Genomic DNA, 13,132 nt, shown 5'->3' with positions numbered 1-13,132 from the left:
ACACCTGGGGGATGACTGCTGATGCCCATGTAACTGATAAGATAGAACTTGATGCTGGATTCCAAACAGACCTGCCCTGAGAAAAATTTTTCCTTCTGGCCTCTGTTACTCAAATGTGGCCCTAGTCCCTATTGTAGACCCCCATACCAACCCCCTCACCCCAATGTGGGACAGAGACAACAGGACAGGTCCTGGTACCAAAGGATTAAACTTAACTTCAAAATGTTTGATCAGCAATACTTTGAGAGAAAGATCTTGATCAAAAGTGGGAAATGTGAAAGTTGATCACATGAACTGAGTCACTCTTGTCTTAACCAACTAAAACAGAACTGAGAAGCCAACAGGGAAAGCACTCAGGGTACATAATGTTGCTTCCAGAATATTCTCTGCAAGACTGGCTGCTGAAACTGCTTGCTGTATGTAACTTGAAACTGATTTTATCTAATAGCTATGGAAACAACCTGTCATGACTCTAAGACTAAGACCAGTTTTACCCACCACAGTCACTCATCAATCAGAGTTTGCCAGCTCCCAAAAACTTCACTCGAGCCAATGAACTTTCTTTCAAAACAATGGGTAACATTTCTACTTTTTATAAAACCTCTTTGTTCTTCAGACATACCAACAACCATCCAGTCTGTATGTATGCCCCAAATTGTAATTCTTCCTTCCCAAATAAAACATTTTAAATTTAGAGATTCACCTCTATATTTTATTTCACTTTGATATATGTATATGTGCACATGTAAGAATAAAAACAGACGTTCCTTAGTTCTGTCCACTGAGAGGTCCTAAGGGCAATGACACCCTAATGGCAATGTACACAGCCAAAACCACAAAAAAGAGCCAGAGCTCTTCAGAGAAATGGCTGATTCAAGGTCTGTGGCAGGGAGAGTGTAAGGTGAGCCTTAAAACATCTTGTGCCAGAAAATATGGAAGTGCTCAAATAATAATAGAAACATATCAAAAGGACACCAAAACCAGCGTGAAGGGACTCTAGTGGCCAAACTGCACACAATCTGAGAATCCAAATAATGAAAGAAATGGATTAAAGTTCACTGAATAAGAAGTCCATAAAGAAATAAATAAGTAGAAAATCTGTTTAAAAAAATAGGATGTACGAGAGACAGTTTTAAATACCTTCCTATAAAACACTGATTAATTGCAAAGGAAAAATTATAACTTTACAGTGGAGAAACCTAGCAGATATCACCTTAATCAAAAGATCAAAGTTATCATCAAAAATGGGACAAAGCAAAATCATGTCCCGTCTGATACAATGCAATGAGGAGGGAAAAAGCATTACCTCTGTGATATTTGCCCAAAGATACATAACCTGAATCCAATCATGAGGAAATATCAGACAAATCCAAACTCAGGGACATTTTACAAAAAAGCTGGCCTGTAATCTTTAAGAGTATCAAGGTCATGAAAGTTCAGGAAAGCTGAGAAACTGCTCCAGACTGAGGAAACTGGAGAGACATGGGGACTCACTATAACACATAATTCTGAACTGATCCTTTTTACCATAACAGATGTTACTGGCATCACTGGTGAAGGCTGAATGGGGTCTGGAGCTTGGAAGGCAGCAATGTGTCAATGCTAACTGCCTGCGTGGCAAGGTTGATTGTATTGCCCTTGGGCAGAACACAGCCTTGCTTGTAGGAAATACATAATAACAATGTACTGGGGGAGATGAAGTATAAGGTTAGCAACTTACTCTGTAATTCAGAAAAAAAAAATTTCTTTGAACTGCACTTGCAACTTTTTATACATTTGATATAGTTTCCAATTTGTTTTTAACGTATGTGTTAAAAAAAAGAAGAACAAGATCCCTCTACGGTGCTAAGAGAGCACAGGGAGATGGAGCAGTCATTCAAAATAGGCACGTCAGCAAATAAGCCCACGGTCCAAATATTTCACATGGAACAGTTTAAGTTTGAGCGAACATTAAAATGCTCCCAGCTTTAATCTCAGTAGCAAAAGGCAATTATGCTGAACAAAAATCAAATACGCTTTAAAAGAACAAGCACATTGGTGGAAAGAATCATTTGGTTCAAACTCAAAATGAAACACAAGCCTCTGGCTTTGGGAGGAGAATGAGCAAGAGATGCAGGAGAGAAGATGGAAGTGTTTACTGAGGCAGGCAAGAGATGGTGTCTGGCCACCAGTAGGCCCTAGGTCCTCCCTAAGTAAGTACATTGCCCACAAGGCTTGAAGACTTCGCAGATGTCTCCACTAGAACCAAGTGCTGCACTGTAGCATTTTCTTTTGCTAAATCAATTTAAAAATCAGGGTACTCAGTCCTCTTTCCAGAGTTCAATATTCCTATTATCCACCAGGGACCTCTAATCACAGATGTAGGAGAGACTTAGTTCTGCCTTTAGACTAGGGGTTCCCTCTGTAGGATGGCTTGAAGACATGAATAATCCAAAGGCTTCACAGGAAATTCTTCAATGAGAGAAAGTTTTTAATATGGTGTTTGCTTTCACACATTAAAGAATTCTATATGACCCATAAAAACTGTCTTTATAAAACAGGCTTTATGAATATAGGCACTCATCTTTGTGCTTTGCACAGTGTTACTCCTTGATAACTGATTGATCTACTGATTGACTCTAGGAAGAAAACACATGTGCTCCTTTCGTTTGTAAGCATCTCTTCTCAACAACACCACTGAGTCACCCAAGAGGGATAGAATGCCACAGGGGAGGTTTTGCAACTTAGTCAAGTTGAAAGATGAGCTCTTTTATAAACCAGTATTAAGATCAAATGAATGAATTGAAAATGTATACTGAAAAATACTTGTTAGAGAGTAGTATTTCTATCGAAGGGCACGTGGATACTTCCAGTATTGAAGTGCCCTGCAAAAAGTTCCTTACTTAGAAGTCTTATGTTTATCTTCCAATGAGCTGCATGGCTCAGTGAAAATGTAATTCTTTGGTTCAAAGTAGCCAAATGCCTAAATATTTAACTGTTTACTTAACAATAGTAAATGCCAACTATATTAATAAGAATTGAATAAAGTAAAATTGATTTGGTTTTCCCCTTCCTCGTGTAAGGAGGATATCCATTCTTAGGTAAGGAATTATCTTGGTGGGAATGAACAGATCCCTCACAAGTTTAGAAAATGCAGACATTAGTTCCACTAATATATAATCACTTTACCAAGGAAGTAAACTAGCTACTCTAGCAAAAGACTCTAGGATAAGATTCAACGGGCCATCTTCAAAGCTTTTAGAATCACTTAATGAGCCATATCCCCCAGTGCGACAACTACTCCCTGAAAGTAAGGTAAGCATTTTTGGAAGCTGTTTTAATTCTTCTTCAATCCATTTAGCTAATTAATACTTCAGAGCACTAGTAAATTATTACTTCGGTATAATAAACAATAGATCCTATTTGCCTGATTGGCCCCGATTTTACACCTTTATAAAAATGCCTCATTCAGGTGGGAGATATGGCATGTTATGTAACTGAATTTTTTAAAAACCAAATGCCATAGGCTGGAAAAAACAGAATAGGAAGAAAATACAAAATAAGAAAAGTGGAGAAGACAATGAGGTTTTGAAGGAGCCAGCCAGGAGAAAGACCTTCAGGCAGAGAAAGCACTTCTTCAGACAGTAAGACAGTAAGTTCTGCATGTTCTATAAGGCTGGAGCAAAGCAGGCAGGGCATCTTGTTGGCAGGTAACAGGCAAGTGCCAGGTGGTGAGAGGTTTCTAATGATATTCTAGAGAAAGGATATAAGGTACTCTATTGATAGAATCTCAGATAAATTATAGCTGGAGAAGAGCGGGTACACAAAGACTGAAAAGTGACCAGGGACTACTCTTGGCCACTTGCTATCTTCTTTTGAAAAAATTCTGTTCATGTCTTTTGCCTACATTTTAATGGGGTTGTTTGTTAATCTAGCAAGAGGTCTATTTTTCTTTCTAATTTGTTTGAGTTCTTTGTAGATTCTATTAATAGTTATAAGCCCTTTATTGGATGTATAGATTATGAATATTTTCTCTCATTCTGTAGGTTGTCTATTTGCTCTGCTAATTTTTTTCCTTGGCTGTGCAGAAGCCTTTTAATTTAATAAAGTCCCATGTATTTATTTTTGTTGCTGTTGTTATTGCCACTGGGGTCTTAATCATAAATTTTTTGCCTAGACCGATGCCTACCAGAGTTTTTCCTACATTTTCTTCTAGAATTTTTGTGGTTTCATACCTTGCCTTTAAGTCTTTTATCCATCTTGAATTAATTTTTGTGAGTGGTAAGATAGGGGTCCTGTTTCATTCTTCTGCACGTGGCTATCCAATTTTCCCAGCACCATTTATTGAGTAAGGCTTCTTTTCCCCTGTGTACGATACTGTTTGCTTTGTCAAAGATCAGTCAGCTGTAGGTAGATACTTTTATATCTGGGTTTTCTAGTCTGTTCCATTTCTCTATTGTTGCTCCATAGATTATTATTGCTATATTAGAGACATAAATGATCTCAGGAGTTTTGCAGGGCTTTGCCCTGAAGGAGTATGTGAACGTGTTAGTTCGCATATCAAAAGCTGCCTCCCTCAGGAGGGCGTCTCAAAGGCCACTGGCAGCTGCTTTCCAGGGTGACACTGCATCTCAAACCTGTGGCTTTCTCCTGTTTTGTATGACAAAGCAGGTTTGCATGGAGCCACAGGATGAGAGCTGATCAAAGAGTACCCGACAGACAGACACCTGCGGCTAAAAACAATTAGCCCAAGGGACCGTTCCTGCTTGACTCCTGACTACCTGTCTCCATCCACAATAACTAGATAAAGAAATATGGAGCCACTATATCTCTGTTTAACCCTTCTGTTAAATGATAGCTTTATCTTAGAACTTAGAAGGTTGTCTTTGAAAGATTTTGTAACCATTTACACATGTAGATAGAGTTAATTAAGGGATCTATATAAGCATTTTGGGAGACTTTTAACCTAAAACAAACTACTTGTTATTATGTAAATTTGTTACCCCTGGCAACCTATCACTGTACCCATAAGTACTGATGTAAAACTTCACTCTTGGCTTCACAGTTTATGGGAATGCTGTCAGGACTTCCGAGCCCCTGCCTTTTCATAAATCTATTCTTTATAAAACTGTACTTTCATCTCTGTGTATTCTTTTATTTCTATATTCTATTATTTTCTATTATTTCATTATCCTTTGCGATGACCCCTGCCTGAGGGACCCGATTTTTTGCTGAGAGCGTAGCTAACTCCCCGCACTCTATGTCTCTATTTTTGTACCAATATCATGCTATTTTGGATACTATAGCCTTGTAGTATAGTTTGAACTCCGGTAATCTGATGACTACAGATTTGTTCTTTTTGCTTAGGATTGCTGTGGCTATTTGGGCTCTTTTCCAGTTCCAAATGAAGCATAGAATTATTATTTCTAGATCTGTGAAATATGCCACTGGTACTTTGATAGGGATTACACTGAAACTATAAATCACTTTGGGTAGTATATACATTTTAACAATGTTGATTCTACTGATCCATGAGCATGATATGTTTCTCTATTTGTTTGTGTCATCTGCAATTTCTTTCCTCAGTGTTTCATAGTCCTGCTGGTAGTAATCTTTCACCTCCTTGGTTAAGTATATTCTTACATATTTTATTTTCTTTATTTCTTTCTTAGCTATTGTGAATGGTACTGAGTCTTTGATTTGAACATTGGCTTGACTGTTATTGATATATAGAAAGGCTACTGATTTGTGTACACTGACTTTATATTCTGGGACTTTGCTGAATTTACTTATCAGTTCCAGGAGTCTCTTGGTGGAGTCTGTGGAGTTTTCTAAATACAAAATCATAACATCAACAAAAAACAATAGTTTTAACTCCTCTTTCCTGATTTGGTTACCCTTTATTTATTTCTCTTGCCTGATTGCTCTGTCTAGGACTTCCAGCACTATGGTGAATAGAAGTGGTGATAGTGGGCACCCTTATCTTGTTCCAGTTCTGAATGCAAATGCTTTCAACTTTTCCCCATTCAATATGATGTTGTCTGTGGGTTTCTCATATACGACTTTTATAATTTTGAGATATGTTCCTTCTATGCCTAGTTTGTTGAGCATTTTTATCATGAAAGGGTGCTGAATTTTGTCAAATGCTTTTTCTGCATCTATTGAGATGATCATACGGTCTTTGTCTTTGTTTCTCTTTACTTGGTGAATCACAATTATTGATTTACATATGTTGAGCCATCCTTGCATCCCTGCGATGAAGCCCACATGGTCATGGTGGATTAATTTTTTTATGTGTTGTTGAATTCAGATTGCTAGTATTTCACTGAGGATTTTCACATTTATATTCATAAAGGATATTAGTTTTCTTTTTTTATTGTGTCCTTACCTGGCTTTTGGCATCAAGATGAACTGGCTTCATAGAATGAGTTGGGGAGAATTCCCTCCTTCTCTATGGTATGGAATAATTTCTGCAGGATGAGTATCAGTTCTTCTTTATAGGTATGATAAAATTCAGCTCTGAATCCATCTGGTCTGGGGCTCTTTTGGTTGGAACTTTTTATTACTCCTTCAGTCTGACTACTCATTATTGGTCTGTTCAGGAGTTCTGTTTCTTCCTGAATGAGTCTTGGAAGGTTGTGTGTTTCCAGGAAGTTGTTCATTTCCTCTACGTTTTCTAGTTTACATACATAGAGATTTTTGTAGTATTCAGGGATGATGTTTGTATTTCTGTGCTATCAGCTGTAATATCTCCTTTTTCGTTTCTGATTGAGCTTACTTGGGTCCTTCCTCTTCTACTCCTGGTTAATCTAGCAAGAGGTCTATCAATCTTGCAAGAGGTCTATCAATCTTTATCTTTTCAAAGAACCAACTTTTTCTTTCACTGACCTTTAGTATTATTTTTTGTTTTCCATTTCATTTAGTTCTACTCTGACTTTTGTTATTTGCTTTCTTCTTCTGGTTTTGGGCTTGGCTTGCTCTTATTTTTCTAGTTCCTTGAGATGTGATATTAGTTGTTAATTTGTGATCTTTCTGACTTTTGGATGTGGGCATTTAAGGCTATGAATTTTCCCCTTAGGTATGCTTTGGCCATGTCCCATAAATTTTGATAGCTTGTGCCTCCTTTTTCATTCAGTTCAAGGAATATTTAGATTTCCATCTTATTAATAATTTCATTATTGACCAAAAATCATTCCATTGCAGGTTAATTTCCATTACTTTGTATAGAATTGAGTGTTACTCTTAGAATTGATTTCTAGTTTTAATTCATTATGGTCTGAGAAGATACATGGTATGATTTCTATTTTTTTAATTTGTTGAGATATGTTTTGTGGCCTAAGATGTGATCAGTCTTGCAAAATGTCCCATGTACTGATGAGAAGAATGTATATTCAGTAGTGTGGGGTTAGACTGTTCTGTAAATATCTGTTAGATCCATTTGTTCTAGGTTTCCATTTAAGTCCAGTGTTTCTTTCTTTACTTTCTGCTTTGATGATCTGTCCAGCTCTGATAGTAGTGTATTGAAGTCCCAGCAAGTATCATGATATTATTTACTTCCTTGCTTAGCTCTAGTGGAATTTATTTTATGTATCCGGGAGCTCCTGTTGTTAGGTGTGTATATATTTAGGATTGCTATGTCTTCTTGTTGAATTGCTCCCTTTACCATTATATAATGACTATACTTGTCTTTCTTTACTTATTGATTTAGAATCAATTTTGTCTGATATGAAAATGGTTACACCTGCTCTCTTTTGGTTTCCATTTGCATACAATATTTTTTTCTATCCTTTCACTTTGAGCCTGTTTGCATCCCTATGGTTTAGATGAGTCTCCTGGAGGCAGCAGATATTTGAGTTATATTTTTTCATCCATTCAGCCAGGCTATATTTTTGAGTGGCACATTTAAACCATTAATTTTAAGAGAGAGAATTAATATGTGTGATGTTGTTCCATCCATCATATTGGATAGTACCTTGTTGCTTTGTTTGTCTTCTTGTGCTATTGTTTTATAGGAGTTGGGAGCTGTAGCTGTGTTGGATGATTTTATACTGGTGAGTATCTATTGTGCTGATTCGTGTATAATACAATTCTGAATATTTCCTATAGGGCAGGTCTGGTCATGACAAATTCCCTCTGTGTTTGCTTGTCTGGAAGAGACTTAATTTCTCCATCAATTGTGAAACTTAGTTTTTCAGGATACAAAATTCTAGGCTGGTAGTTGTTCTGTTTAATAAGATTGAAGATGGGGCCCCACTCCCTTCTGGCTGTAAGGTTTCCACTAGGGAGGCTGCTCTTGGCCTGATGGGTTTTCCCTTGTATGTCAGTTGTTGCTTACGTCTAGCTGCTTATAGAATTTCTTCTTTCATTTTGACTTTGGCCAGGTTGACTACTATGTGTCTTGAAGATACCCTGTTTGCTGTGAATCTTCCTGGTGTTTGATGACTGTCTTGTATCTGGATGCCTGGATCTCTAGAGATACCAGGATAGTTTTCCTCAATAATTCTCTCCAATAGATTTTCCATGCTTTTAGCTCTTTCTTCTTCTTCCTCAGGGATACTTACAGTTTGTTTGTTTGTTTGCTTTGCATAGTCCCATGTCTCTCTGATTGCTCTGCCTTTTTTGTTCTCTTCTCTGCCTCGTTAAATGACTGGGTTTGCTCGAGAGACTTCACAGCTGAAACTTTCTGCTGTGTTTCAAAATTCCTTAAATGACTCTTTCATTTCTTTAAGTTCTATTATACCCTTCTTTATGTTGTCTAGTTCTTAATGACTTTTTCACAAATTTCATGAAATATTTTTTGGCTTCCTTTTGTTGGTTTTCAACTTCCTCTTCAATTCCATTCATCTTATTTGCCATCCATATTCTGAATTCCATTTCTTTAATTTCAACAATTTCCTTGCAGTTGGAGTTCGCTACTGTAGCTGCGTTGTGACCCCTTGGGGGTGTCAATCTGTTTTGATTTTTCATTTTGCCAGCATTCTTTTGCTGGCTTCTTCTCATCTGAAACCTCTTTTCTTGACTCAGGGCTAATACATTTGCAGGGCACCTGTTCTTTGCTGGAAACTCTTCTGCTTGATTAGAAAAAGGGAAGGTCACTGGATGATGCTTTTTTCCAAGGCTGGAATGTTGACAAGGCAGAGGAGGGTTGTGTGCACTAGAAGCCCATAGTGCAGCTGTTCTGAGTTGTTCTGTTTGCCTGTGATTGCCTCTGCCCAAACCTGTGCTGAATGTTGTTTGTGCTGGGTGTTGTGTTGTTCACCAAATAGTTGTAGAATGGTCGAGTTGGGAGCTGGGCGAGACCCTCTTCATCGAGGCTAGTGTTGTGGGGATTGCTCTACCTGGGGTCTCCCCACGGAAGTGACAGTAGCAGCTGGGTGAGGCTATCTTGGCAGTGATCATGGGTTCCCGGGCTGTGGGCGTTTGCTCAAACAGTTCCCAAACAGTACTGGTGGCTCGAGGCTGGGTGGTCCCTGGCAGGGCACTGGACTTTGGTGCAGCTCCTCCCACCCTGCAGCAGAGTGGGGTCTTGGGTCCAGGTGCAGCACTGGAGTCTTGGGGACGGTGTCCGGGCCTGGCGGGAGCTCTGGAAGCACATTGGCGGAGCCTGGGGCTCCAGTGTGAGAGCCTCAGAGCCAGGACTGGGCAGGAGCCAGGAGCAGGGCAGTGAGAGCAGCAGAGCAGATCCAACCTGCAATCCGGGTCAGGGCCAAACAGGCAGGAGGCATTTGGGGCCTAGAGGTCGGGGCCAAGTAAGTGGCAAGCTGTTCCGCAGGTGGGGTTGGGGGGGTGGACCGCACAGATGCCAAATCACACGGGCGGAAGTTGGTTCCAGTGGGTCAGGGACCACGAGTTCTCCCCACCACCACCACCCGGGGAACCACCAAACAAGTAGTGGCCCACAGCGTCCCCGGTTGGAGCCTGCCATGCCCGTCAGTTCCTGTGCTCAGACTCCGCTGCGCTGCAGGGGCAGGTGCGTGGCTTCCCCCCACACGGTACAGCCCAGGGGCCTCCGGTCCGTCCACTCCCTCCCCGGCCGGTGCTGCCCTGGCGCCATCACCTGGGCGCTCCGGACGGCGTTAGCCCCCGCGCGGCCCCACCGCGCCTGCTGTCGGGCGCCGCGACTCCGCACAGGCTCGGGCAGGGCCCGTGGCCAGGTGAGGCCCCGGCGGGCGGCGGAGGGAGCCGCCTCGCCACTCGCGCAGCGCCGGCAGGTGGCCACGCCGCCCCAGCTCTCTCTCCGCCTGTCACCCCTGCCCGTGCTTTGATCTAGTTCAATGTATCATCCGTCACCTTTTTTCCACACACTGAGTGTCCAGGGTTGCTGCTCTGTGATTTCATAACGTTCCCTCAGAGAAGAGCGATCCGCACACGGGCGGCTGCCGGCAATTTCCAGTCCCGTCCTCGGGAGCGCTGTGCGGGCCGCGGCTTCCGGCCGCCATTTTCCCCAGGGGCCCATTAATGCTTCAACTGTTGGCGGTAATTTTGCTCATTCTATTGCTAAGCGAGATTCCAGTTGTCTCTACCTTTAACAGCTACAGAGAAGGGAGAAGCTAATGTAGAAAGAATATAAGTAAAGTAGAAAGAGCACAGGCGTTAGAACTTGCTCGATGTGGGTTCAAATCCTGGACCTACAACTAACCAGTTAGGTTACCTCAGACAAGTCCAATGGCCTCTCTCAGCTTCCTCATCTGTAACAGGTGCGTCATGTTAGTGGCACAGGCTGGGCATTCAATAAATTATTTTTTAAATGATTTTCAAAGAAACACATACTTGTTATAAAATCACTACTGAGAACTATGTGTTTATTTTTCAATAAAATTATCTGTTCACATATAAATATGTATGTGTACATACACAGTTTTGTGGGGTTTTTGTTATTAAAGTGACTAAATCTCTTTTGTAAGCAGCCTAAAGAAAAGATTAAACTATTTCCACAAACTATGGGAGAAAAATCCCCATTATAATGCTAAGACAATAAGGCAATTCAAGGAATTATTTTCTTTATCCCACTAAAAGTGGCAAAAATATAAATTACCTAAAAAAGCCCTCAAATAATCCAGTTTGCATTACAGATAGCAGTTTGTAGCATCTATATACACAAACCAAGTATCATCCTTTTTCTAAACATTTATTACGTTCTACAGCTGGGGAAAGCAGCAACAGTGACAATATTAAATGTGAAGACTAAATCTCAGTGTGAAATTTTGAGACTGGACCATTAACTATAAAATATGTACAATAATGGAAGAACAACAGCAAACTCAAAACTGAAAAGCTACTTGAGATAAACGTATAGCTGGATATAATGAAAATGTAAATACTATATTAATAATCTTAGTTTGAGGGACTGAACATTTAAAAATTTTGGCCTAAATCTGCTTTTCTTTTTGTAGAGTAAATGTTTCAACCACAGAATAAGAGAACCTAAAACAATTTACATTAGTGTGAAAATATAGCTGCAGGGGAGAAACAACAACATCATAAATCACAACCCTCTCTCTGAAAAGAAAAAAAAATTGTTTAAAAAAGCCCTGCTGTTAGGGCCAGGTACAGTCCAAATTTATTTCTAAAATCCCAGTCTTACATAACTGAAGTATATTTCAATGGAGCTGAACATCAAATTACATAATTATCAAACTACTGCATTCTACTTTGATTTTTTGGCAAAGAACATGACAGGCCTGGAAATCAGCAAGAGAGGAAAAGAAATTTAAAGCTTAAAGCAATATGTTTTGCTTAAAATATAAAACAATTTTTATTTTTAAAAATATTCAGGTAGAAGATCACAAATTTTCAACATTGTGTCCCAATATTGTCATTTTTCAAGATATTTTTAGTTGTTTCCATTATTTAAAAACAAACCAACAAAAACAAAAACAAAAAAAAAAGCTTACTCAACAAATACTTAAGGTGCTTTAAAAGGTAATTAGAGGAACATTATCAAATTTATATGCTTCCTTTCCACTGAGAATAGCACAAATATTGTTGGATGTTCAACTACATTTTACAGAAAATTTAGCTTATATAGCAATAATCACAAATCTGTAGAATATATATTCCATGGAAGTAGCATCTTCATTTCTTGACTCAAATTTAAAGCATCAGAGCATTAGTTGAATACTAAAAGTCTATTTATTTAAAATCTACTGATGTATTAATAACCATAATGAAGGACATTAAATTTAGAGCAAATGTACAATCTCCTCAAAAACATAGTTTTAATACAAGAGTACCAATAGAATCATTAAAAGATCAGATCAATCTGGGAAAAGCTTATGCACAGAATTATAAATAAACTAAGTAGCATCTCTTTATTTTCTTGTTCACAGAGAAAGTTTACAGATCAGAAGTTGTTTTACTTAAAGCTTTTGTAAAAGGCAACTAAATGAGATAATAAGAGCTTCAGACTTTTTCAGTGTATATATGTGAAAATGTGAGGTGACACTGATAAATTCTACAGAAGAAGAGTATGTAACACACTAAATAAATATTAGATACTATTACTATATATTTAAATTAATAAACCTAAAACAACTAAAGCAATCTAATAAAAATTCACTTAAAAGTTGTTCATTGTGAACTAAAACTGTAAGAGAAATAATTACCATGATTCAAAGAGGTTGTGCCATCCCTGGGCTTCTTTTCTTCTTCAGCTTGATCCTAGAATATAGAAAAATAGGGATTAGACCATAGTTCCGGATTGTTTGAAACGCTGAAAACTAATGTTTCCATTCGCAGGAAGCAAAGCCATGAAGACGCCATAACTGAGGGGGCAATACACAGTATCCAGCACCTTCCCAGTGGGAACCCAGGAGGGGCACACCATGAACCATTCAGACATGTGAGGAATTCTTTATTACTTTCTGAATTGTTCATTGGCTAAAACACAAGAAAGAGGAAGCTTCAATAACAGTTAATATTGAGGTTGACACAGGTGCGTGCCCACCATAGCTGGATGACTGGATCCCTGGGCCTGATAGTCCCATAGGAGGTGGCTAACAGAAGATGCTCATTCCACACCAAAGCCAAGCCCTCTATCCTACTTTTCCTTTCAGCCTATCAGGGTCTACTACAGTTTATACATGCTCAGTTAAAATGAGATTATCTAATTTTAACCAAACTGACCTTCAGAGAATGGACAAGTAACTTCAAA

The 13,132-nt window shown here is 39.1% G+C and overlaps 1 protein-coding gene across 7 annotated transcripts in view; it reads right to left on the bottom strand.

Moving 5' to 3' along the window:
- L3MBTL4 (L3MBTL histone methyl-lysine binding protein 4) overlaps positions 1-13,132 on the bottom strand; it is a 404,316-nt gene that overhangs the window by 315,030 nt on the left and 76,154 nt on the right. For all 7 annotated transcript variants that reach the window (XM_045527505.1, XM_045527504.1, XM_045527503.1 and 4 more), the window contains one exon: positions 12,585-12,639. In XM_045527505.1, the coding sequence (XP_045383461.1) occupies positions 12,585-12,639 (55 nt within the window). The remainder of the gene's footprint in view (positions 1-12,584; positions 12,640-13,132) is intronic.

Source organism: Lemur catta, chromosome 16, assembly GCF_020740605.2.
Source record: "Lemur catta isolate mLemCat1 chromosome 16, mLemCat1.pri, whole genome shotgun sequence".
Classification (NCBI taxonomy): Eukaryota; Metazoa; Chordata; class Mammalia; order Primates; family Lemuridae; genus Lemur; species Lemur catta.
This window is presented reverse-complemented; position numbering and strand designations above follow the sequence as displayed.